Source organism: Eulemur rufifrons, chromosome 10, assembly GCF_041146395.1.
Source record: "Eulemur rufifrons isolate Redbay chromosome 10, OSU_ERuf_1, whole genome shotgun sequence".
Taxonomy (NCBI): domain Eukaryota; kingdom Metazoa; phylum Chordata; class Mammalia; order Primates; family Lemuridae; genus Eulemur; species Eulemur rufifrons.
In genome coordinates this window covers 34,846,242-34,873,829 of record NC_090992.1, presented here as the reverse complement: position 1 = coordinate 34,873,829, position 27,588 = coordinate 34,846,242, and the positions used below count along the sequence as shown (strand labels likewise).

Below are 27,588 nucleotides of genomic sequence, written 5' to 3'. Positions count from 1 at the left end.
GCACCACCCTTAACATCAGGATGAACTGAGTGTGATACCTGTAAAGGGCTTCACGCAGCCCCGGGATGTCACAGGCACAAATAAAGGTCTGTCGGTGTCATTGTGGTTTTCAGCATCGCTATGATCCTACACCTCCTCTTACTAGTGCTTTCAGGGCAGGATGGTTAATGCCACGTACGTCAGGGACCTCAAGGCATCGGCATGGCAAATACTAGCCAACCCTAGGACGCAGAGACAGACAGATGCAGTGGGTCTGCCTGGGATGGCTGGCTTTGGTGACAAGCAGAGGCACACCCTTCTGCTCTAAATGGTGGCTCTGTTTGCAGACCTGAAAGTGTATTTCTAGGGTAGTTTCTTCTGGTAACCTGTGCTGCTGTAGAAAATCACACCCTCTGCTCCAATTCCCTTTCAGACCCCAGGGCAGCGGCTGTCCCCCTCCACAGGCAGGACCCTGGGCCCTGCTGCCCCACTGACCTCGTCTCCACTGCTCCTCCTCACAACTCACTCCGCTCTGCCAGATGTCACGTGACGGCTCATCTGCCCTTGCCTGTTGCCTGTCTCTCCCGCTAGAGCGTAAGCTCCTTGGAGGTGGGAGCTCTGTAGTGTTTGGTGATAGCGGCAGCCTCAGCTGCTGGAACTTGTAGACACTCAATGCACGTTCATGGTGGGGGAAAGAGGAACGAGACTTTTTTGTTTCCTCCAGATGTTTGAATAGTGGCATATCGTGAGGAGGAATGAATGTTGACCAAGAACCTGCTGTTCGTTAGCTCCTGGGTGGGTTCCTGAGTCCTCTCGCGGGTGTTTCTCACTGCTGCCCAAGAGCTGGGAAGGTGCTGAAGGTTTGTTTCAAACATACTATCTTCTTCCATCTTCTGTGTGTGAGAGAAAGAGATGCTACCCACATAGACACGATCACCCTCTCCCTTATCTCCCCAATCGAATAAGTCACCTCTCTCCAAGCGGTGGGAAAAAGATGTGAAGCTTTCTCCCCGAACATCTAAGAAATTCTGCTTGCATGGTCAGGATGGGCACGTGGGGAGAGGGTGGGCATGTTTCCACCCACCTACCCTCCCACCTGCCCACCTGTCGCTAACCTAGGGAGAATGGTGCTCGCCTCAGGGCGCTGTGTGGGACACACAGGCCATAGGACATACCGTCTTGTAAACTAGAAAGTGCCATCCATGGGGACTGGGGCAGTGTGTACTGAACGTCCTTCATGATAAACGTAGCTTCTGAGTGTGGGTAGGGGAGAACTTGTCCTTGTCCATCCATCCTTCTTGCTGTTCCCAGCAAGTGTCGTTGAGGACCTGCTCCGTGCAGCCCGTGCCAGGCCCTGAGGGTCTAGTGGGGAAGGCGGGCTACACACTGACTCGTCGCTCTGTGTACCTGCTGTGCACCGGGGCTCTCGGAACCAGTTGCCCCAAAAGAGGTGAGGTTGCCCCAGGGCTCGGGGGCGGGACCACCTCTCTTCTAAAGGGGCTCCACTCCCCTGTTCCCATGCAAATGTGTCCTCCAAACCTCTGAATGTGGACCGCCCACGGCCGCGCTGCCAGAACGCCCCCCATTCATTGCCGCAGAACATGGAGAGTGATCCCTTTCTCTGCTGCTGACCCAGCTTCCTTAGGGTTTGTTCTGCTGAGACTATTTTCCCTTCAAATTGTGTTGAGAAATAGGAAGCCCTTTCTCTGCTGAGCTGCTCCCTTTGTAGCGTCCTGGGAGATGCTGGTCACTGGGGCTCAGTTGCCTGGTCTTCCTTTCACTGAGGTGGGGTTGCCTTTGTCCGGTTTGACTTAACAGCCACAGAGCGATTTCAGTCCCGGCTGAGACCCCCGGCTGCTCAGCAGGCCAGGAGGCCCCAGGCTTTCTCTGTGACATGTGGAGCCAGAGCGCCCTGGGTTCAAACCTGGCTCTCTGCCTTATGAGCCGTGTGACCTTTCATGGACCCATTTCCTCTTCTGAAAAAACGGAGACAATAATGCTTTCCTAGCGAGATAGTTACGCAAGGTATGAGATTGTGTACACGGAAGTCTCATGTACACGGGAAGCTTCAGCAAATGTTAATTCAAGTTTTTCACCTCCTAAGGAGTCACTAAACTGATGGAGAGTTTATGAATGCTCTATTATCCTATCTTACTAGCCTCTCTTTTCCCCTTTTGTCAAATCTTTCCAATGGCCGCCATAACTTTGTTTGATCTCTCAGTGTTTGTAGAATTCTTAGTTGAAGGAAGAACTAGCCTTATGTGACCATAGACTTGGATAATACCTTAGCAGAGATAATGCTGTGTTCACTAGCCGTTTATTTTGTCTCTTTCTCTATAAATGGGAAGACTACGTTTCTAAGACTTCCTTGCTTTTAGGTTGGGACTCTGTCAGTTGGCTCTGGCAGAAGTGATATAAGCAACTCTCGGGCTTGGCCCTTAAAAACTTCCTAAGCAAACATCCAGTTCTCTGTTGCTGTGCCTCAGCAGCTGTGCTGGAAGCATGTGTGGAGATGGCGACATCATAGTAGTGGAGAAATGCTTGTATTGCTAAATCACTGGGTGGAAGGGAGCCCCTGTACACTCTGCACAGGCCTTTGTGTGGGTGAGACATAAACTGTTGTGCGGAACCACTGAGATTTGGGGGTTTATTGTTTAATCCAACATAGCCTAGCAGTGATCATCTTAACAAATACAGCAGCTTACTCATGAGTGAGTTAGTTCCTTTTCAGATTGAGGGGCAAGGCTGACAATTGGGACCCTGGTGTATTTTCACAACCACAGGCATATGTGTAACGACATAGACATACATCAGTTATACCAGTCTGCTAAGGAGTCTAATGATGCAGACAGACCATGGTTCTTCATGGGACTTTTTCAAGAAATCTAATCCTGAACATTCTCAGGCTATGCTATGCCCAAGAAACATGTGTCATAGCAGAAAAGCTGATATCAACATGGATTTTGCAAATGTGACAAATAGAAGAGGCCAGTGGAGAAAGTTTTAGATCTGGAGTCATGGAGATGTTAAGTTATTGCTAAAATCCTGATGACTTTCAAATCTGTACCTCTAGCCCAGACCTAGACTTTCCACCTGTCTCCTGAACATCTCACTTGATGTCTCAGACTTCCTTTCTCCAGATAAATACTTATCCATTTCCCCACTTTATACTTCCAACCACCATTAAAAAAAAACCTGGGTCATCCTCTAGTGTTGCACCCCTATCCACTACATTGCTCAAATCTAGGTATTCATCTCTTACCTCCAGTCAAGACCTTGTTTACATTGCCTTCTAAAGATTTTTTGAGAATCAAAGAGATAAGATGGCAAAAGAAAAAATATTGTTTTAATTTCCTAGAATCTCCCCACCCAAAGAGAGAAACTAGGATAGTAAAACAAAAAACCTATGGACAGCTCCTTCAGCATGACTGGATGACTGAATGAACCATAAAATGTGAACAGATGGAGCCAAAACACCAACAGCAATAACATCTGTATGATATCAATTCTGTGGGGTGAGAGGAATATGAAGACAAAGGGAATTCTGATGTTTGAGTACCGGGGAACCCAGAAGGCTCTAACGTGTCCTGGGAGAGGACTCTTTGGGGAATAGAAGCTTGGTGGACCCATCTGAGAACATCAACCAAAACTAGGAGGGGTCTATGTAGCCTCCAAGTCCTAGGTAAGTGGGGGAGGACTTCAGGAAGTTTGGGCAGAGGTCTGAACCCTGTGAACCCTGGGAACTAACCAGCTGAGGCTCCATGGCTAGAAAGAACCCCACATTAAGGAGAAATTACTGGAAGGAGAAATTACTGGAAGCAGAATCCAAATTGAGCAGGACAGAGACACTAGAGGAAACGAAAGGAAAAATTTCAGATAAGAATAGGGGAAATGAATAGAAAATAATCATTTCAGAAAGTACTATCTATCTAGCCATAGTTTTAAAGACTTTTTTGTAATAACAAAAGAGAATCCTAGAACCACAAGTCTGAAAAATCTACCCTGGACTACTCTCATTCCTCTATGCCAGAAAATCCCCTCCTGAGAGTACAGGAAAATCCATCTCACCTACACACAAGAAGAGGATTATGGTCAAATCCCATACAAAGCTATTTTAAGAGAAAGAATTATGAGGGTAATAGTGTTCTTATAGGTAATGAATGCATTCCACAAAGACAGAACCACAAAACACTTGACCACTGAAACTTGATATTTCAAAACAAGCTAAAATAAATTAAGAAACCAACAGATGCTGTAAGACAAATAGCATAGATGAAATTGTTAGACAAAAAGAATATTTGAAAAGAGAGCTGACAGAAAGAATAGCTTTTAAAGGAAAAGTATTTCAGGAAAAATAACTAAATAGAATGAATAAAAGAGTGAATCATCACCATGGATAATATTATCAGGTAAATAGGGCATGAAAAGGAGGAAAATAAAAAATAAAGTTAGATAGAAATGAACAAAGATTTTTAAAGGAATGCAAGAAAAATTGATAGGTATAGAAGATAGACAAAGAAGGTCCAACATACATGCAATCCCCAAAGAAGAAACTCAAAGCAATGGAAGAGAATAAATACTAAAAACAATAATTCAGGGATTTTTTTTTTCCTCCTGAAATAGAAGACTTGAACTTATATCTTGAAAAAGTATGCCAGGAGCCTGGAAAAATCAACCTAGAATAGTCAACACTAACACATGTCCAAATAAACTATTGGACCTTAAAGAGAGTAGAAAAACCTATCAAACATCCAGACAAAAAGAATAAGTGCATAGTAAGGGGAAACAAGTTAGAATAGCATCAGACTTTTCTACAGCAGCACTTTGTACCAGAAGTCAATTAAGCAACATATTCAAGATACTCAGGAAAAGAAAAAGAGAACCAAGGATTTTATATACAGCCAAATTTATTTTCAAGTATGAAAGCTACAGATCAACTATTATGAACATGCAGGAAGCCAGTAAATATAATTTCCCATCAACTTTTTAGAGGAATTTACTAGGGAACAATCTCAAGATAACCAAATTGACTAGAAAGTTATTAACATAAAGGCTGGGGTGGGCATTAAATTTATAGTCACCTGTAGTATTCACACCAAATAACAGCTATACGGAGCCTGGCACAGTGGCACACACCTGTAGTTCCAGCTACTCTGGAAGCTGAGGCGGGAAGATCACATGAGGCCAGGAGTTCAAGGCTGTGGTACACTGTGATCACATCTGTGAACAGCCACACCAATCCCCCCTGGGGAACATAGCAAAACCCCGTCTCTAAAAGTAAATAAGGGGAGAAGAAAGGCAGGCTATAACATAATAGGTAATGGTTGTTATGGTCTAATAATGCAGATACAGTCCAAGTATTAAAAATTAGAGGAAAATGGAGACTGTGTGTATGAAAAGTAGAATAAGTTCACAGATGGGCTCATACATATTAACTAGAAGCAAATGGATATTTCTTCAAATTAAATGTTAGAGGAAAGAGAGGGAAGAGAAATAGAGGCTACTAGCTAATTTCAATATTCCTCACCACAGGAAACCAATAGACAATGTCTAAAAAGGGAAGGTACAATACCTACAAAGGGTATTGTATAAGGTACAATACCTACAAAGAGTATTGTATAAGGGTGCTGATTTAATGGTGACCATCAGAATAAAAATGACAGGCTTTTCCCCACAGAGGTAGGGGAGTAAGATGAAAAAATAATTTGAGAACATATCCCCTTCTCACATGACTCTCTAGGCCACACATTCCCTCTTTCTTCTCTTCTCCAATCTTGAAAGATATGACTCCTACAGGCAGCCTTCTCTGATTGCCCTAGCACAAATTACTCTTCCCCCTCATCTGTCTCTCCTAGGTATGGGGCACCTTGTTTTGTGAATGTTTTATCTCACCTGAGGACAGAGATGGAGTGCTGTATATAATTGTATGGTACCTCTTTCAGAGTCTGACGCAGGGATCTGTACACAGAAGATACTCAATGTAAATGCTGGTCCATCAGTAATTCAGGATTGATTGGAGGACTTAGGCTTACACCCTCTGGATTTTTCTAAGAGCTGAACGTCACTATTAGTATTCTTTCAGTTTGAACGGACAGCAATACAACTCAAATTAACTTAAGAAAAAGAGGAATTTATAGGTCTCTAAAATTGACTATTCTAGGGTAGATCTAATTTCAGGCATGGCTGGATCCAGGGACTCAAGTCATAGCACCAGGGTCTGTCTTTGCTGTAGCCTCTGCTTTTCTGTGTGTTGGCTTTATTCTCAAGCAAACTCTTCCCTCGTGGTCAGGGATGGCTCCCAGCAGTTACAGGCTTAACATCCCCAGCAAAAAAGAACTTGTCCCATTTGCAATAAATAACTCCAGTAAAAGTCCCAGGATTGAATTTCATTGGCTTGGCTTGCATCATATGCTCATCCCTGAACCAATCCCTGTAGCCAAGAGAAATGCTTTGATCGGCCGGGCTGCATCACATAACCGTCACTAAATCTACCTCTGAGTGGGGAAGAGGTGGCTTCCCAAAGGAAAACTGAGGTACTGTTACCTAAAAAGTAGAGATTGATGGATGCTGAGCAGACAAAACCAGCAGATATCCATCTTAGTGCTGACGGGCTCGATGAACAAACTGAAAGAAAAATTACCCCCAAGTGCGGGGCACATCGCTGGGGTGTGGACTGAAGCTCTCTTTGGTGTCTTCCAACACACAGAGAGTTTGTTCCCGTGGTGGGGGAGGGGACACTCAGCTGATTGGTGGGGTCCAGTGAGATGGTGGGGTCCAGTGAGATGGCGGAGCTGGCTTTCCGGCAGGTCTGGGGGCTTCTGTCCCTCTGGCCCACACGCTCAGCCAGAGCGCAGCGGAGCAGGGACACCGGTCGGTGCAGGCAGTGCCAGCAGTGTGGCAGGCTCCAGGAGTGTTAGCCAAGCACCGAGTGTCGTGGTGAGTTGCCCCTGGGGTCTGGTGTTCTGTTCCCTGGGTTAGCAGTGCTGTCTTTTGCTTCGCCATATGGTTCACTGGCCTTACAGAGTAGTAAACGGACTCCACTGAGGTAATAAATGGGGAAACTGAAGCAAAACAGAAGGAATTAAAAATACATCCATTTCTCTCATGAATCTTTAACACTTATTTCTCCACTGGACCCTTCCTAGAAGCATTTAAGCACCCTTAAGTTTCTCCCATTTTTAAAAAGCCTCCCCAAATTTTATTTACCCATTGGCTAGCATCCTATCCCCTACCTCCCCTTCATGGCAAAATTTCTTGAAGGAGGCTTTGTTTTTGTTCTATTATTCCCTCTTTCCATTTCCTCCTACCCACGTCTCAGCGCACTCCTGTCTGCTGGCATCCCAGCCCCCACCCTCCTTCCCCGTGAGGGAGCTCCCCCCAGTTCCTCATTCAGCTCCAAGACTCTAAACCTGATGAGCCTGTGTCAGAGGAGGCAGAAATGCATTCATTTCTTAGGTTCAGAAGCAGTAGTATAATCTTCAATTTTCATAAGTATTTGTTGAATGATTTAACAAATTTGAGCAGATCCAGGGTAGAATTATTTGCACCATGTAATTAAATCCCAAAGAGAGAGATAATACAAGTATTTTGCCTGGAAAGGGGAGAGTTCTGAGGTCCATTGGGCACCTGTGTTTTCTTTGAATCTTTAAAGAGCTGCCACATGGAAGACAGAGATCTGGTCTGGGTGACCCCAGAATGAGGAACCCAGGAAGGGAAGAGTTCTTAACATCTTAAGAAATATTCTAACAGAGCTCTCTAAGAAGAAACGGGTTTTTCTTTAGGTAGTGAGGCCTCCATCACTGGCGGTAATCAAGCAGAGACTATTCTGTCAGGAGTACTCAGAAGAGAGTCCTATGTTGGGTGAGAGGTTACACCAGAGGACTTCTGAGGCTCATTCCAAATCTGAAGTTCTGGGACTGATTAATCATCTCTGGATGGTGAAGGGCCTCCACTTCCCAGCTGTGTGGTCTTGGGTACATTACTCAGCCTCTCTGTTCCTTAGTCTCTTCAGCTGTAAAAGGGGGCCAATAATGGCACCTACCGCATAGAGTTGCTGTGAATGTTCGAATGCAGAACGCATAAAGGGCCAGGCGCATGCCTTGAGCATCCTGAGTGGTCAGTAAACGTTTGCTGTTCTTTCTATTCAGTGCCAAGCCCTGCTCTGTAGGTGGCACTTGCTGCCCAGGCATGCGTCCCATCAGTCGCATTTGGATTTGAGCTGTGGCTGTTCCTTGGTGACTTCTAGGGGCTGGGCTCAAAGAGAGCCCAGGGGAAAGCGTTCGAGAAGCCACTGCCATGCCCCCTGTGCTTGTGCGTACCATGCTGGCCACAGCAGTTTTTGTCACAGGGGACCCTGGGGACTGAGGAAGTAGTTGCCTTATGTATGGCATGGGAAGCCTGAGTGGGGAATCCGTTCTGAAAGGTGCTAAGGCCTCCCTCCACCTTCCCCTCCTCCCCCTCCTGCTGGTCAAATGCACCCTCCGGACAGAGTCTTAGGACAGTTTTCTCATGAGAGTCTTAGTCACAAGGAAAGGAAAGCGTTCGCTTGGCTTAGACATGACTGACTTATTAGCAGGCGGTGGGTCCCAAGGGCTTACACTCCTTATTGTGAGAATCCTCACAACAATCCTGTCAGGGAAGTTCGTTCCCTACTTGGCAGGTGAGGAAAACTAAACCTCAGAGAGGTTAAGTGACTTTTCCGAGGTCACACAGCTGAGGCCAGGGTCCTAAACATCCACACTCTTGCTGTTGGGTGAGCTATTATCCATAACCTCCAGCCAGTTCTGGAATGAATTGAGGACATTTATATTTAACCAAGCGGTCCCCAAGAATAGAACTCCTTTTAAAAGTGGTCCTGAGAAGATTAGGAAGTTTAATTATTCCTTTGTGGAGTGTATCCGGAGGGTAGGGTGCAGGTGGGGGATTTCGGAGACCAGCGCCACCCTCTCACCGCACATCTGACTTCTTCTCTTTATGCCAATGTCTTTGTGCCTTCCTACAGGTCTGGGTAGATGCTGGAACGCAGATCTTTTTCTCCTATGCCATCTGCCTGGGCTGTCTGACTGCTCTGGGAAGTTATAACAATTATAACAACAACTGCTACAGGTGAGCATCTCCCTGGGCCCTGCCAGCTGTCCACCAAACCCCAGGGCCCTCCACGCTGCCAGGCTGGTTTATGGCCATCTCCCCACCTTGCCCTCCTGCCCCAGGAGGAGACACATGGGCTGTTTGTTGGCTTTCACTGCCCAAGTGTCAAAGAGTGGGCCACCAGAGGAGCTGGGAAAGCAGCAGATGTACTAGAGTCTGCTCTAGGCTGCAAAGCGAATCCACCCCTGGAATCTCTTTCAGGTCTCACTGTCACCCTGCATGGTAAAGACTCACCCCGGGGTGCATAAGTGACTCGCCCAAGGTCACACAGCTAGTACATAGTACTCGGCGGGCCTTGTTCTTCTAGCTTCTATTCAGAAACCTTCTTGCCCCTTCTCACTTGACTGTAAGGTCCTCTCCTGTCCCATCTGAAGTGTCCAGTGACCCACATTGCCCCTCAGCCTAACCGGCCTCCCTGGCCTCCTGCAGCTGGCTGCCCCAGGGGTGGTGGGGGTGCAGGGGTCCAAGGCTTACCCTTGACTGCCTGACCTCTCATGCCTACAGCCTGAGTTTGTCAGTGAGGCTGAGACCCGCAGAGGGCAGGGGACTTGCCCAAGGTCACCCAGCGGCACATGGTGGAAGTTATGATCTAGGATGATGGTCTGTTTGTTGAGGTCTGTGCCCCCCTGAACTCAGTGCCTGGTACACAATAGGTGAATATTTCCTGGGTGGATGGACAGTGTATTTCTTCCTTAGAGTCTACGATGGGTGGAGAACATTTTCATGTTGGAAGGCTGCATTAACTTAGCTGTAATTAAATAAGGCCACATTCAAGAAACTTCAATTAGATATACTTAAAATGTGCATTATTTTATAAAAATCTAACTACTATGTACTTAATAATTTCAAAAAATGAAAGCTATTTGTTAATTTTAAAGTTAACTAATCTTTTAATGACTTCATTGTGTCCGCTTTCTGTTGGAAAGCATTTGAATATTTGATTGTAGCATGGAGGTCTGCAGTTGATCCTCTAGATGGGCGTCAGTCATTTGTGACCTTTAGGGGCATCTTGATTTGGGTTAGATGGGAAAACGTAGATTCGCAACAATATGTGGTTGAAAAGCAAGAAAGCATTTTTCAGGCATGTTGCAGAAGGCATGGGTGTTCTGCATTTTTCCGTATTCCAATTGGATCTTTCTTAGCATTAAACAATCACTAAAATGTCATCTACTGAGAGCTCAATCAGTTCCATCTGTAGTTCTTTAGGTGCCTTGGTGATATCAACTAGGTGAGGCTGAAACGCTAATTTGAGTGTAATGTCATGATTCTCAAAGTCAGGGAAGCTTTCACTGTATTCTCCAATTAATAGGTCAATAATAGCTGTGTATTCTTCAAATGACTTGCATATATCATTCTGCTCATCAGTGATCTTTGCTAACTGGGGAAAATGTTCATCCCAAATTTCCTTTTGAAGAAGTGTTTTGAAAAAAGCTATCTTTTTGCAAAATACTTGGGGGGTTTTTTTGCCACATATCATATATAGACTTAGTTTTACCTTGCAAAGAAATATTCAAGTCATTTTGATTTGACATGGTATCACACAGAAATGCTGCATTCCTATAGAAATCTTCTTTCAATACTTCACATTGCTGATTCTGTTCTTCATAAAATTTAATGATCTGTTCTCACAGAGATTAAATTTTAGCTAACATCTCTCCCTGCGATAGCCAATGCACTGTAGGATCATATGGCAAATCCACACTGAATACCTCAGCATTCAGCTTTAGCGTGTTATGAAACTGATGATGTTGTGTTGCATTTGCACAAATATAGTTAATATTTATAACTTGTTACAAAGTGTCTCTTAAAATAGTAGCTTTAGCACAGAAATTTTGCTGATGCAAGATACAATGAAAAGAAATGAGAGCATCTGGATCTGTTAATAGTTTTTTTTTTATCTGTTCAATAAACCCTTCATGTTTTCCTGTCATGGAAGGTGCACCATCTGTACACGAACTTACTAAATTTACCAAATTCAGTCCAACTTCACAACATTTATCTTGAAAGTTGTTGAAAGTATCTATTCCCTGTGTTCTGTTCTCAAGAGTGCCCAAAGTGAGTAACTCTCTATAGCAAAGAAAATCTTCTGTTATGACCTGAATGAAGTATAAAACCCACCCCAAGACAGTAGTATCAGTTGATTCATCCAAAGCAATTGAATAAAATATATTTTCCTCTTGAAGTATTACATGAAGTTGTTCTGTTAAGTTGAAGGCTAATTCTTGCTGCCAATAAATTATTGTTCTCTTTGAAAGAGGCAGTTGTTTGTACTTTGAAAGGTTATTGAGTTCTAAGCATCCTATAACTTCAGTGATGCATTCTTTCACAATTTTTACATCACTGAATGGCTTCCCTTTTTTCCCAAGTATATAAGCTGCTTTATAAGTTGCTTCAGTGGCCTTATTTCCAAGTCTTATTTTTGCTTGAAAGAATTGTCTTTGCTTTTGCTTTTCATCTTTTAATTTCTGCAATACAACCTTTCATGCCTCTCCCTCTGATTTAAAATATTTATGGTCCTTATAGTGTTATCCTGCTGATAAGCATTGAATTTCTTTAATGTTGGTATTGCAGTATCACAAAGCAAGCAAATCATTTTATCTTTAGCAGAAACAAGATAATATTGCAATTCCTAATCCTCATTAAAAAATCTGTCTTCTTCCTTCAGAAGAAAAATCTGTTCTCTTGGTCTTCTTTGACATGATGGGCTGTTAAGCAGACAGAATTTAAAAATACTGTTGACCTGTGCAACTATTCACAGATTCCACTTCAAACAGAAACACAGTGCACCATTGTCAAAAGCTGATAACAGACTGGCACACTCATCCCCATGAACTCTCGCCAACCAGCCCCATGTGGTAGTGGCGCCAGTCAGGCGGGGGAGGTTAGCACTAAATCATGGGCGTAGCAGCCGTCAATTTAACTCTGATGTCTTACTGATGTTCTAATTGTGCTGGCCAATCGGGGAGGGTTATTTCATTGAAACTTATTTCATTCTTTAGTATTTCATTTAAAAAACAAAAATATAAAAGATGAACAAAAATGCATTGATAAAAATAAAAGGATTTGTTCTGTAAAATTTGAATTCAGTCAAAAGACCACAGTTAAGGACCTAGAAGGCCACATGTGGCCTTAAAGCTGCAGGTTCCCCATCCTTGGTCTAAGAGCTCCTTAATCAGGGATCAGATCATGGAATAATGACAGAAAAACCATCCCTGATCACACATTAGTTGGGTAAGGAAGGGATTTTTCAACACACGATTCTGAGATGGGATAAGTATTGGGGGATAATAAATTATTAATAGATCCTTATACCTTATCCCATATATTCACCATAAGAAGTGACACATTGATTAAAGAGTTAAATATTTTTAGAAAGAAACTCTTCTATAACTAGGAAAAAATATTGATTCCAGAATGGGAAAAATGTAGAAAACATGAAAAATAATTAAAGAAATCACAAAGGCACTAAATGACAGATTGGTCCACATAAAAATAAAGAACTCCTAAATTTTTGGAAAGAAACTGAGAAAACTATTTGAAATAGCCACCTCTACACAATGGAACTGGGAAGTCAGAGGTAGGGAGGTGGGCTTTTTCCCACTTGTACCTCCTATGCAATTTAAATGGGTTTTTGTTTTGTTTTGTTTTAACTCCCCAAGTACATATTTCTTTTATAATTTAAAAAAATCAAGTTAATATAAATATCATCTACATACCTTATCTCCAAATAACATATGAAAATCATCTGCGAAATTAAAGGGCATCCTAACAACATATAGTAAGAAACTATTATGTCCATAATATGTAAAGAATACAAACAGATCAATATGGAAAACACTAAAACACCAATAGAAAAATGAGCAGCATGCTCTTAAAATAATGAGATTGTTTTTCTCAACCAGAAAATTGATAGTGGTCTAAAAATGAATCCTAATCCATACAGACAAGGGTACCTGAGAGGGTCATGTCACACTCCACTGGTGGGATGGAAACTTGAAACTAACAACCACATCACTTGATCATTGTGTGGTTCAAGTGGGATCATGCATTTGAAATAACTTTTGATAATGATCAGGTCCCTCCCATATTATCCCATCTTCGAGATAAGGAAATGAGGCTCGTGGAGGTAGTCCCCAGCTAGACGTGGCAGAGTCAGGACTCTGGCCAAGGTCTCTCAGTGTCCATCCCTGGGCCGTCTGTTGCATCCTTTCTGGAAGCTAGCTTAGTGATCGCTTCGTTAACAAGTCAGCAGTGTTTACTGTGTGTGTACTGAGTGCGAGGCACTGGAATCGCTGCCATGGGAGAGCCAGACAGCAATGGCACAGTCTGTAGAGTTTGTATTAATACTTTCGGGAAACTGAGGCACTGCAGAAGTCAAAGTGGGCAGGTCCAACATGCTGAAAAGAAAGCTACTGTGGAATCCAATGTGCCATTAGGCAGTGAATTCTGTTCCTGGGGGTCTTCGAACAAGGTAATTGGGTATCGCTGGACCACAAAGAGATGCCATGGAGAGGAGGACAGTCAGACCAGGCTGTCCACGAGAAAGCCTCCAGGCTTTCACAGAGGATGTGCATCTGGGTGGTGAGAGTTAAAGCACTTTGTCGGCCACGATAGAGAATACTGACCATGGACAGGAAGAGAGAGGCCCTTGGGTAGGAAGAAGAGCACAAGCAGGCTTCCGGTCTGGGCTGAGTCCCACCCCCTTGGGGTACTGGAGAGAGAGGCTGTCCGCGTAGTGTTCACCTCATCTGTAGCTGACCGCAAGGGGCCCTCCTGGCCGGGCGTGGCAGAAATCACTTGGTCCCTGCTGCCCCTAGCCGCCATGAGGACACAGGCGGGGTGTTCTTGTTCTCCACTGTATCCCTCGGACTCAGCTCGGTGCTGGCTCCCATGCAAGGAAGTGAGAAAGGAGCCACCCTGTTACGCAAATGAGGAAACAGTGGCCCATGGACGTTGTCACTTGCTTGTGTTCACTTTGCCAGTGACGGAGTGTGGCTCTTCGCACGAGTCTCCCTGGCTCCTGCACCCCTATTCCTGACTACCAATGACGGCCAGCCGGTTCTTTCCCAACTCCTGGAGGTAAAGAGGACTGGGCCAGGACTGCCTTCTCCAGCCCATGTCTGGAGGCTGAGGCATCTTCGTTGCCCGCTGAGCGCACGGTGCTGCGTGCCGGCCTCGGCAGATCCCTTCTGCTCTCCCTCCCGACAGACAGGGTTTTAGTCCCGCTCTCCCATCAGCAGAAGAAAGCAAGTCCCCTGGGTGACACTGCAAAATCAAAAGGTTCATTTTATTTCCGTTTCCAAATTGTTCTGCAAGTGGGTCTTCCCAACTCAGACCGAGTAAATTAGTACCCTCTCTGCTGACAGCGTAATAGCTTCTGGAGGTCTTAAAAGCCCAGCTCAGCTCCTGCTGACTTCAAAGCCCTGTTACATAAGCCTGTCACCTAGACATGGCAGCCGGGGAAGGAATTAGAGGGTTAGGAATGGAGCAAACCAGGCAGGGAAAATCCTCCCTTCGGAAGACATGCTGCAAAGCTCCATCTGCTTAAAGGTTGGGGTGCTCTGGGGGCTGGGGAAGAGGGGGCAGGTTACGGGCCTGGAAGGGACCTCAGGTCCCTGAAGTGCTCCTCCGTCCCTCCATCTGTCTCTCTGTGGTGTGAGGAAGTCACTCGAGAGGCCTCTGCAGGAAGATGGGGATTTTGTAACAAGGGACATTTGTTTTTCAACACCCAGGTGGAGGCTCAGAGATAACTTTCAAAAGTCAGGATTTGAAAGTCTTAATTCTTAGGGTGCGTTGTGTTTGATCACGGGCTTTGGTGTCTGAGACGACTGGATTCGCATCTCCCATTCACCGACTGACTGTGACACCTTGAGCATGTGACTCGCTTGCCCCAAGCCTCAGGGTTCAGTGAGCCCTAGCGGGGGGCCTGGCGCACCGCAGGGTCTTACAGCAGGACACCGGAGAGCTCCTGGCTGTGCGAGACGTCAGGGCCATGTGGCCTCAGACCTCAGGAAACAGGCGTAAGGAGCAGATTTATACTAACTTGAGGAATAATTCTTCCCTCCCCCGGAATAAGCTAAATTTATTTTTAAGCAGCAATGAACCTGGCTTGCAGACAAAGTCCTCAGGCCTACCAGCCCCGCCAGCGTGCACAGTGGCAAAAGAGTTCTCTCACGGGACCTGTGTCACTTACCCGCTGCCACAGTACTGCTGTGTAACAAACAGCCCCGGCACGCGGGGGCTGATCACAAGTGTCTGCTTTCATTGCTCACAAGCCGCTGGGCAGCGGGGGAGACTCCCCTTCAGGCTGCGGGTGGGGGGCTTTGGCTCCAGGGTCCAGGTCAGGCGCAGGTCTGCTCCATGTACGTACCTTCTGGGGCCCAGGCGGAAGGGACTGCAGCACCCCTCGGGAAGTTCTTCCCACGGAAAATCACAGAAATGATAAAGGACAAGTCCAATCATGCAAGCACATCTCAAGCCTCTGTTTGTGTCACATCTGCTAACATCCCCTTGTCCAAAACAAGTCACGTGGCTAAGCCCAAAGTCCGTGGGGAAGGGAAATGTACTCAACCCCGAGGAAGAAGCGTGGGGGAGTGACTACTAGATCAAAACTAATTTTATTTGGTGCAAGGTCCAAGAGACCCTGTTATCCAAGGACCTTGGCTTGTAGCCAGTGAAATGCGGTTCAAAGAGAAGATAGTGCAGGGAGAATTGGAACCCAAGGCTCCTGACCTCCAGTCCAGTGCTCTGTCCATTATGCCTTTATTCCTGGGGCATAATCACAAGGCAACAAACAGGGTGTTGCAGTCACCAACAACATTAGTGTGACTTTTGGTTGTATTACAAAAAGTATGGTGTCAGGAGAAGAGGTGAGAGTCCTCCTAGAATCCTCGAGTCTAGTCCTGGATGTGACAATCGAAGAGGGCCTGGACATGCTGGAGCGTATTACAGAGTGTGGGCAAGGCCAGCCCGCCACCCACAGGGACGCACTTGAGGCTGGCCACCTGGGAGCTCTACCCCTATAAAAGGAAGGCACTGACATGGACTGAATGACTGAATCCCAAGTCCAGGTGCTGCAGTGGCTGAGATTCTAAAGGGCTGATTCCCTGATTTGGCCACATGAGGATGCTGAGGCCAAGGTAGGGGGCACTGGGACTTGAAGCTACCATCTTCTTCTTGACAGAGCTCCATCGCTGCAGTCTGATTTCTCCTGAGTCATGTCTTCAGGCTGGTGAGTCCCTCCCAAGAGCAGGGGACAGTCACTGCTTTGGCAAAATCTCTCCATGCAGGGGTCCAAGCTGGAAGGGGCTGCCCTGTCACAGCAGGAGAGCAGGGACTGAGCGATGGGTCTGGCAGGCACTGCTCCCATGACCAGCGTGGCCAGGATGGGCATGGATCAAGCCTCTCCTCCCGGAGGCTGCTGAGAGCTGCAGGTGTGGGCCCACGGCTGCTCCCATGGCTGAGAAGCAGCTGTTTCTCACTCGGAGGCATTTCCTTCCCTCCTTGCTTTGAGCTCCCAGGAATAGTGTCCTCTTGCTTTCCCTGGTTTTCTCTCCCACCAGGCATCGGGAGGAGTGCTGGTCTGTCTCTAGGGATTTTCTCACGTACCAGCCTGCCTTCCTTCCCACCCCCACTCTATGCTTTTAGTCTGTGATCTGCCTTAGCTTTTAGAAATGCAGGAGAAGCTGGGTGACTGGGTGCCAGCTGCCTAACCTCTCTGAACCACAAATGCTGCATCAGGAAAACAGGGCCACTGTGCCCACATCCCCTCCCGGCCCTGCAGGACGGCCATGCACTCAGGCGGAGAACATGGGCCTGTCCCTCGCCTGACCCAAGTGCCTCCTGTGCTTCCCCGCAGGGACTGCATCATGCTCTGTTGCCTGAACAGCGGCACCAGCTTCGTGGCGGGCTTTGCCATCTTCTCGGTCCTGGGCTTCATGGCGTACGAGCAGGGGGTCCCCATTGCCGAGGTGGCAGAGTCAGGTAAGTTTGCCAAAGGTGCAGATGTACAAGGCCAGGGCAGGCGAGGGAGCTTCGGGTGGTGGCTGTAGTGAAAATCCGGGCTCAGGTCTCGGCAAGTGGCCCCACCCTCCGTCCATAATCCAGGAATCACCCGGAAGGGAGACCTTGACGCCTCCTCCCTCCTGAATCCAAGGCCTCCCCCAGAGCTGTCCATTCTGCCTCCTTAACGTCTCCACACTTCACCCACTTCCCCTGGCTCCAGACAGCAGGAGCCTGTCGCTGGACTCCACCCCTGCTACTGTCCCTTCCACCCGTGCTCTACCCTACTGGGTGATTGTTTCCACATGCGACTCTGAACATATCCTTCTCCCATGCAGAGCCTTTCTTGGATTCTCGTAGTGCTGGGCTCTTAGCATGGCCACAAGACCGGACACTGCCCTCTCCTGTGGCCTCACCACCCGCCTCACGCCCAGCACTCGCTGCCCCCCCACGGTGGTCAGCTTCACTCCTGCAGCGCGCCCCCCGGCCTTCGCGCACGCTGCTCCCTGTGCTGGAGAGCCTCGCTCCGCCTCTGTCTCCCAGTTCCGGGCATAGAGTCCCCATGCGTGTGGCAACCAGAAAGGGGAAGTGTCAGATGTGTGGTGGAAGTGCAGAGTGATATGTTATTAACTCTTAGCAGACTTTGATAGATTACAGTGTATATTTTTAGCCCAACTGCTTAGAAAATAATAAAAAGAGTAGAGCTAAAAAGCCAATGGAGGAAATTGAATATTAAAAAATATTGATCAGCCCAAAAGAATGCAGGAAAAGTACAACAGAGTAAAACAAAACAGAAATCCAAAAAGAAAACAAATACAAAATAGTAGACTTAAACCCAACTATGTCAGTAATTACATTAAATGTAAATGGACCAAACTCACCACTTTAAAGGCAAAGATTATCAGACTGGATTAAAAAAATAAACAATACCCAACTATAAGATGTCTAAAAGAGACACACTTTAAATTTTAAGGCACAGTTAGATAAAGTATAAAAAGAATAGGAAAAGGTATACTATGCAAACAATAAGCATAAGAAAACTGGGTTGGCTATATTAGTATTAGACAAAGTCAAGGAGTATTACTAGAGATACAGAGGGACGCTTTCTAATGATAAAAGGAGCAATTCATTGAAAAGACATAATAATGCTAACTGTGTTTGCACCTGATAACGGAGATTGAAATACATGAACTTAACACTGACAGAACTAAAGAGGAACATAGATAAACACAGTTGGAGATTTTAGCACCTCTCTCTCACTAGTGATAGAACAACCATACAGAATATCAATAAAGACATAGAGGTTGGAACAATCCTACCAACAACATTAACTTAATTGACATTTATTAAACACTGCACTTAATAACCATAGAGTACAATTCTTTTCAAATGGACATGGAATATTCACCAAGATAGACCATATACTAGGCTATAAGTCTCAATATATTTCAAGAGGTTGAAATTATACAAAGTATGTTCTCTGACTGCTACCAAATTAAGTTAGACATCCATAACAAAAAGACATCTAAAAAATCCACAAGTATGTGTAAATTAAATAACACACTTCTAAATAGCCCATGGTTCAAAGAAGAGGGCACTATTAAACTACGAGTGTTATGAAATACAATATCATAAAAATGAACTGGACTTTGAGGAAAATCTAAGTCCATACAAGCTACTGCAGAAAGTCAGGAATAGAAATTTCCCACATATCACAAAGAACCACGCCGCCCCTCTTAAAACCAACTATGAAGTAGGAAAAAACCGTAAGTCAACAGTCCAGCAGAATTAAATACATTCAAACAAGAATGTGAAGACATGGAAAAAACACCTTGAGCCAGAAATGCAAAGCTAACAAATGGCAGGGGTGGAGGGCAGCAGAAAAAAATTAAAGAGAGTTTATCGAACTCAGGAAAAAAAAATGGGAGAAAAAAGAAAGACAGAATTATCTCAGAAGTGAAGAATAAACTACAAGGTGTCCAATGGAAAGTAAACAAGGGGCATTAAAGAAAGGAGAAAGGTAGGAAGGCAACCAAGTGAATGAAAATGACATAAAGAAGTAAAAATGATTCCCCCCAAAATAGAAAGGGACTACAGACAAAGAAGAAATAATATTATCAGAGTCCCTCCAGAAGAAAAATTTTAAAATGGAACAGAGGTAATACTTAAAACTATAAGGAAACTTTCCAGAAACGCATAAAGAGCTGAATTTATACATTAAAAGGACTGCCTGGGTACCAGAGACAATATGCAGAATGATCCACCTGAGACATCTCGGGAAAGCTCTAAGCTCTCAAAGACATATAAATATAGCACCCTTAAGGTTTGCTGGCAAAACAAGAAAATACTGAAAACTTTATAAAGGCAAAAGGATTAGACTGGCATCACACTTTTCAAAAGCAACATACAAAAAGCAAGGCAACAATGGAGCAGAAGTTGTTTTAATTCACACAAAAAGTATGAATCAAAGATTTGATATCTAGTCAAGATTTCTTCAGGCCGGGCGTGGTGGCTCACGCCTGTAATCCTAGCTCTCTGGGAGGCCGAGGTGGGCGGATTGTTTGAGCTCAGGAGTTCGAGACCAGCCTGAGCAAAAGCGAGACCCCATCTCTACTAAAAATAGAAAGAAATTATATGGACAGCTAAAAAATATATATATATATATAGAAAAAATTAGCCGGGCATGGTGGTGCATGCCTGTAGTCCCAGCTACTCGGGAGGCTGAGACAGGAGGATCGCTTGAGCCCAGGAGTTTGAGGTTGCTGTGAGCTAGGCTGACGCCACGGCACTCACTCTAGCCTGGGCAACAGAGTGAGACTCTGTCTCAAAAAAAAAAAAAAAAAGATTTCTTCAAATATCAAGGCCCGAGAAAACCCATTTTCCGCATATGAGAATTCAGAGAATTCTGCCCTCGGAGTCCTGTGGAGTACTCTTCTAGAGGGTGAGCTTTATTCAAGCCAATAATGACCAGGGAAACTTCAGAAAAAGGACTGATGATGAACAGCTAGAAATATTTAATTGTACATCTAAGACTGAAACCAAAGTGGGGAAGAAGGAGAGGACTAATGTAGAAATGCTTTGTACTGTCACAAAACAGAAATAATTTTACTAAAAATTGGAAAGAGGAGGAAAAAGGAAAGAGAAAAATTTTAAAAGCTCGTTGTTGTATAGACAATAGATTGTGTTAATAGGATAATGGTGAGGAAAAGCAAAATTATAAAGATTTAAATAAGAAAACAAGGGCCTAAATTTAAAAAGGTAAAAGTATGAAAGTGACCACTAAAACACAAACATAAACCTTCCTAAATGCCAAAAGAAATGTATAAGTAAAATAACAAAAAATACGTATCTTACAGAGAAACATAAGAAATATAAAAAATAGATATAGCTAGAAAATATTTTGAGAGAGTTAAGACCAAACGTATCAATCAAATCAATAAATGTGATATGCATAACTCACCTATTAAAGGAAAATGATTTTCACCTTGGCTGACAAAACAAGACCCAAGCATATGCTACATATAAAAGGAGTGCCCAAAACAAAGGGATCCACAAAGGCTAAAAATGAAGAGACAGATAATGATATAGCAGTGCTGATATCAGAAAAAGTAGAATTCAAGCCCAAAACCATTAAGCATGACAAGGACACTTTTTAATGTGAAAAGCCACAATTAACAATGAAGCCACAATTCACAACACACGTGAAAACGTATGCACCAAACAACACAGCAGCAGTCTTTATGAAGCAAAAACTGTATGAGATGCAAGGAGGCACAGATGGAAACAAACTAGCAATTGGAGAAAACTCACTATACTAAACACATTTTGAAAGAATAACCAAAAGTCCCTTCTCTAAAAAATAAGGAAAACAACAAAGCGAACCAAAAGAAAGCACAAAGAAGAAAATGATCAAGATAAGATAAAGCAGAAATTCATGAGGTGGAAAATAGAAAATAGATCTAATTAATAAATTTAAGTTGTTTTTTATTTAAAAAAACTAAAATAGGCAAATCAGATGCTCAAGACAAAAAGGGAGAACATACAAATAAAGTAAGAAATGACGGGGGGAAATTACCATTGAAGTAGAAGAAACTTTTAAAAATTATAAGAGACTGCTTTGCAGTTATAGGGCCAGAGACCAAGCTTCCCTTCCAGCCTCTCTGAAGGTTTGCTGAAATGACTGACAATAGACAGATTAGTAGGAGAAAAAGGCACACAAATTTGTTTAATGGGCATAGCACAGGGGGACTCACAGGAGAATGATTACCCAATAACACAATGAAATCCAGATGCTTATACACCTTTCTTCATAGAGAAAGGAGGGGCTCTAGGAGTAAACGATTTTCAGGGGAAATGAATGAGCCCAAAGAAAGATGTCCTGAGACAAAGTCCTTCTGAGCTCTTGGGGGAGGAGGCAATAAGGTGAGCCTCAGAATTTCACTGTGAACAAAGGTCATCCTGTTCTGCAGATGAAGCCTCCCAGGGAATCTCTCCAAACTGTCTGCAGCAGAATAGATGGAAAGTCTTTCTGGGCATGGTGAGGATGCCCAGTTTCTTCTCTCGTTAATCTCTGGTTAATTTTTCCAGATTGTTTGATGAGATTCCTAGAAAGGGAGTCTTAAGGCAATTGCATTTCTTTTGGAAAGAAGCTTCCCTATTGAGATAAGGAAATCCCAGAGAGAGTCTCCCCCCAATCCCTGTGCTTTGGAAAAGAAAGAGAATTAGAGAGACGGGGGGTAAGGTAAGGTCAGGGAGAGACTTTGTCTCTGAAGCTTATTTCTGAGGCCTTCTAATTTCTTTTAATTCAAAGCACTCAATATGCCAAAGTGCCATATTTTGAGATTTTTTTGAGCCCCAACATAGTCATCTATGCACATAAATTTGAAACACAGATGAAATGAATATTTTTCTAGGAAAACACAGATTACCAAAGTTGACTGTATTTGATTTAAAACACTTAAGTAGTCCAATTTCCATGTAAGAAAGACAAAGTTATTGAGGGACTACCCCACAACAAAACACCATGCTCGGGCAGTTTCTCAGAGGAATTCTACCAAACCTTCAAGGACCAGTACTCTATAGATTATTCCAGAGCATTAAATGGAATGAAATCCTCCTAAATCCTTTTATGAAGCATACATAACATTGATACCTACACCAGATAAAGACAATACAAAGAAAGAACACTACTAAGACCAATATCATTCATGCATATTGAGGCAAAAATACTAAGTAAAATATCAGCAAACAGAATCCAAAATCACAATAAGAAGGCAATATACCACGACCAAGTAGGATTTAGTCCAGGAATAATGCAAGGTTGGTTTAATGCTAGGAAATCCATTAATATTATGTACTATATTAATAGATCTACCAAAAATCATAAGATTATCTCATTGATGCTGAAAAAACCTTTGAGAAAATGTAGCACACATTTACAATATAAAATAATCAAGAAAGTAGAAATTAAGGGATATTTTTAAATGGCACATGTGTGTGCATGGTATGTGTGTGTAAAGGTTTAAAAAGGAAATATTTATAGCATCCTACTTCTCGTGTGAGAAGGGGATATGAGAAAATGTGTCTACTCATTTATACAGAAGAAATCTAGAAAGGATAAACCAGAGACGAAAGAGAACGGTCACCTTCAGGGGTGGGGGAGGGCTGGAAAGAAGGGAGGAGTGGGGATGCGGGAGGGGGGATGAGGAGGTGGCCGCGCTTTTCCCAGCACGTCGTCTTATTGCTGGTTCTGGCTCTGGGCGATGTTTCCATACCTCCCAAGAGAAATAAGCAATCTCTTTTTGTGGTGGAACCCAAAATGGAATAAAACAGTAACAACTAAAGCTAGCTGTGCCGCAAATGAATAATGTAACCACACTGAAGAGAGGGGACGAAAAGACTAAGCTATCGAAGTTTGAGAAACACCATTTTGATTGGATACTGTGATAAGGCAAAAGATAAAAATGACTATACTGTACTTGTATTCGTACAGAGCTATGCATTCAGAATCCTGCAAGTACTGTATGTGCATATTAGGATTGAACAAATAGGTAAATATATTACAGATAATTAGGGTCAGATTTTTCACTCTCTGAGGAAGCAGTTATAAATAAGGAAGTGGAGATGTTTGAATTACCTTTAATGGAATTGGAGGTATCAGTATATTAAAACTCATGGTTTTCATATGTACACAGACAGATATAGAAATATATGTGTGCATGTATGCAAGGGCAAATACACGTATATTTCCCAGCTTCGTGTGCTGAGAGGGCTGCGAGCAGTATTACTCCATAGCTGTGAGCACACCCAGGGCCCAGATGTTGGTTTCTAAACACCATTCTCCAGTAAAAGAAACCAGGCTCCTCGGAGAAGCAGTTGATGCCAGTACTAGGACAGGGCAAGATGAAGCTAGGATATTTTTGTGGCACAAAAAAATAAGGAAGTACTCAGAAAAAAGGCAGAGGCATGTCAACAAAGACATAGGAATCAACCCAAATGAACTCCCAGTGGCCAAGGCTGGAACAATTTGAGCAGCAAAATAATGATAGTATTGGATTCTGACCCATAGAATAAATACCCAGGAGTCCAAACTGATATCAATAAATAATTGAATAAATAAATAAATGGGGTGAAGGGACAGCTGTTCCTTACAGAAGAATTCCAATTAATAAATGTAGAAGGAATGGGGGAAATACCAAATCACCATCAGGCAAACACTATTGTAATAATGGCCATGGGCAAGATCCACAAATGGGTGCTAACATCAGTGGGCAAGAGTTTAAACAGAAACAGGATATTTCCATAATCTCAATATATTCCCCCTCTAAGATATTTAACAATTAGAAAGAGGAAAAGAGCAACTTTACAGTGGAGAAAACTGGCAGACACGGCTTAATCTTAACCTTAAGTGATCAAGGTGAACATCGCCGGTGACAAGACTTGACGGACACGGACCCTGATACGATACTCTGAGAAGGACACAGCATCCCTCTGTGGGTTTCTTGCCAAAAAGACAAAAACAAAAATGCACAGTCTTAGTCTAATCAGAAGACATCAGACAAACCCATATTAAGAGACATTCCACAAAATAACGGCCAGTACTCATGAAAAATGACAAGTTTATGAAAGACAGGACAGGACTGGGGAGCTGTGACAGGCTGAAGACTGAAGAGACACGACCATTCAGTGCACATGGCATTCTGAATTGAATATTGGAACAGAATAAAAAGGGTCAAAAAGAGAAAACTGGTAGAAAATGAATAAGATTCGTGGCTTAATCAATGGAGACTGTACCAGTGTTAGTTTCCCAGTTATTAAATATTGAGTGAGTGCCACTAAAATCAGAAACAAAGCAAGGATGTGCGCTCCTCCTTTGCCGCGTGGCGTCGGAGTGCAGTAAGGTAAGGGGAATAAAAAGCACGACCACTGACCGGAAGAATAAAAACTGTCTTTATCAACAAGCAACGTGACTGACCAAGTCAAAAATCCTAAGGAATCTGCAAAAAAGTAATAAGTGAACTTAGTAAGGTCACAGGATAAAGGAACAGTAAACAAAATCTATTATATTTCTTTCAATGTTTGCAACAAACAATTCGAAAATGTTAAACTTCTGCTCTTCTCAAGACACCATTTAGAAAATGAAAAGGCAAGCCACAGCCTGGGAGAAAATATCCGTAATATTCCTGATAAAGGATTTATATGCCAAATATATAAAGAATTCTCACGGCCCAGTGAAAAGGAAACAACCCAATAAAAAAATGGACAAAGGACTCAAGCTGTCACTTCATGAAAGAAGATCTATGAGTAGACAATAAATATGTGAAGATACTCAACATGATTAGGCATCAGTGAAATGTAAATGAGAACCATAATGATATAACATCTCACACCCCCTGTAACCACTAAATTTAAAAGACTGACAGTATCGACTGTTGGTAAGGACGTGGAGCCACTGGAAATCTCAAACGTTGCTGGTAAAACTGTCAAATGGCACAGCTACTTTGGAAATCAGTTTGGCATTTCTTAGAAAGTTAAACATATGATTGCCTTATGACCCGGCTATTCCACTTCTAGGTAGAATAGACAAAACTCATCTGAGGTGAAAAAAAACACACTGATGATTGCCCAAGGAGTCCTTGGAGAGCGGAATGCAGAGACTTCAGAGGGGCCCGAGGGGGTGAAGGCAGTGTTCAATATCATGATTGCAGTGTGGTTATCTGAGTGTATACACTTTTTCAAAATTCTTTGAACTGTATACTTAAAATGAGTATTGTATGCAAATTTTACTTTAATAAAATTGCTATTTAAAGTAAAAAAACAAATCTGCAGAGCTAATGTTTATTAAGCATTTATCCTTTTAAGTGCTTTCCCAATAAAATTGCTATTTAAAGTAAAAAAAAAAAAAATCTGCAGAGCTAATGTTTATTAAGCATTTATCCTTTTAAATGCTTTCCGTATTTTGTACCATCTCACTGACCTTTTTAAGTAGGACTTTATTTATTATCCCCGCGCAGTAAATAATGAAAGAATCAGGATTTGAACCCAGACCATCTGGTTACAGAGCCTGTGCTCTTGACCACTGTACTACAGGGCTAGAACATGAAGTGCCTCTCCACTAACATTAAGAAAGTTCAATCTCGAGGACACGCTAACCAAGCCCTCTATTTGCAGCAGCCAAAGTGGGTGGTGTGGACCTGGGAAATGAGAGAAGAACCCGAAAGAAGAGGCAGTCTGGGTGGAACAGCATTTCTCCAAGCCTGGACCCCTAACTACCTACATCAGAGCCACCGGCCGCCTAGTCCTTGCTTCACCCCAAACAAACCAAATCAGAATCTCTGGGTGGGCATTTTAACAAGAAACCACACCCTGTTTCATGAGAACAGTAGAGACAGGTCTGTCCAGAGGAAGGTCCATGTGTCAGACCAACTTGGGTTGGAATCCTGCTCTTTCCAGACCCTTGTTTACCTGCCTATGCCTCCATTTGCTCATCTGCAAAATGGGCATCAGAATAGTACCGGCCGCTGGGGCGGCTAGGAGATGGAAGGGATTTGAGTGACAGGCGCAGAGGAGGCACTCAGTAAATGTTGGGTTAAAATAGCAATGGAATGAGGGACTGGACCCCACCCAGCAGCTTTCTCTCTCCTTCCCTCCAGGCCCCGGCCTGGCCTTTATTGCGTACCCCAAGGCTGTCACCATGATGCCTCTCTCCCCACTGTGGGCCACCTTGTTCTTCATGATGCTCATCTTCCTGGGGCTGGACAGCCAGGTAAGGGGCAGGGGGAGGGGGAGCCCGGGTTGGGAGGGCAGCGCCGACGGACACCACTCCTAGGGGTGGCTCCGCAAGCCTGGCCACCGCCCCTGGCCCCGAGTCCGGGCCCAGACTGCCACCCTCACTGCCCCCTGCTTTCCTCCCAGCGCCACCTGTTCACCAGGTGGGCTCCACAAACACATCTGCTCGGCCCCTCCAAGCCTTCCCAGACAGTTTTCCTTAGTGGGAATTTCCAGTTCCAGCTTTGAAAACTGTGCTAGATACTTCCACGCTGCGACCCACACCTGCCCGACAGCGCGCCTGGCAACGTGGGCTGTGGGTCACGGCCACGGAGGCCCCACCCAACCTGTCCCAACCCTGTCCCAACCCTGTCACTCAGGACACCGGGACAGTAAAGCACTTTCTCTCCCTTCCTCCATCTCTGTGCTGGGGCCACCATGACAGGCCCCAGGCGGCCACTGGCCCCTCAGTAGCACCAGCCCTGCCCCCCACCTCCCCGGCCTGGCCCTGGCTCAGCCCCACCTCAGGCCCCTCGCTGACCCCCAGCAGCCGCCTTCCCCCGTGGAGGGCGTGGGCTGAGAACTGGCCGTGCCCTGTGTCTCCACGCGGTGCACACGCGCTGAGCCCACCGCCGCTCCGAGCACTCTGCAGTCCTCACCCCTGTTGCCCCCGGGGACCCCATAACCCCCTTAGTCCCCAGACCTGCCCTTGGCCCTGCCACTGATCGCAGCTGGCTTCCCTACGAGCCCCAGAGCTCTTCTTCCGGCCAAAGCAGCGACCCGGCCGTCGGACGGGGGTCTCTGGCCAGCCGGCGCTGAGGTGGGAGGGGAGCCTCCGCAGGCAAGGGACCCGTTTTAACAAGGCAGCACGGGCAAAGCAGGCAGGCCCCCGGCCCCCAGGTGACGTGGTGAGACTCGCCTGGCCAGGCCTGTGGGGACAGTGCCCAAGCAGGCCTGGTGAGGTGCCTCCCCCACCCCTGACCTTGCGCGAACCCCACGCTGACATGTCTGTCAACCCAGCCACGTCCGATTTCTTGCCCTGAATGGCTTCCCAGAAACTGCCAAGCCGAGCTGCTCAGTCTCTGGGTGTTTCTGCTGATAATCCTCCCTCTTGTTGTTGCCGTCACGGGCAGCGGCCTCCGGGGTCGGCAGCTTGTGCTGGACAGGACAGGCCCGCCTGGCCAGGAGGCGGGC

General features: G+C 44.8%; 1 protein-coding gene across 2 annotated transcripts in view; it reads left to right on the top strand.

Annotated features, from left to right (window-relative positions):
• SLC6A11 (solute carrier family 6 member 11) overlaps positions 1–27,588 on the top strand; it is a 117,073-nt gene that overhangs the window by 76,522 nt on the left and 12,963 nt on the right. For both annotated transcript variants that reach the window (XM_069483977.1, XM_069483975.1), the window contains 3 exons: positions 8,981–9,084; positions 16,985–17,109; positions 26,280–26,392. In XM_069483977.1, the coding sequence (XP_069340078.1) occupies positions 8,981–9,084; positions 16,985–17,109; positions 26,280–26,392 (342 nt within the window). The remainder of the gene's footprint in view (positions 1–8,980; positions 9,085–16,984; positions 17,110–26,279; positions 26,393–27,588) is intronic.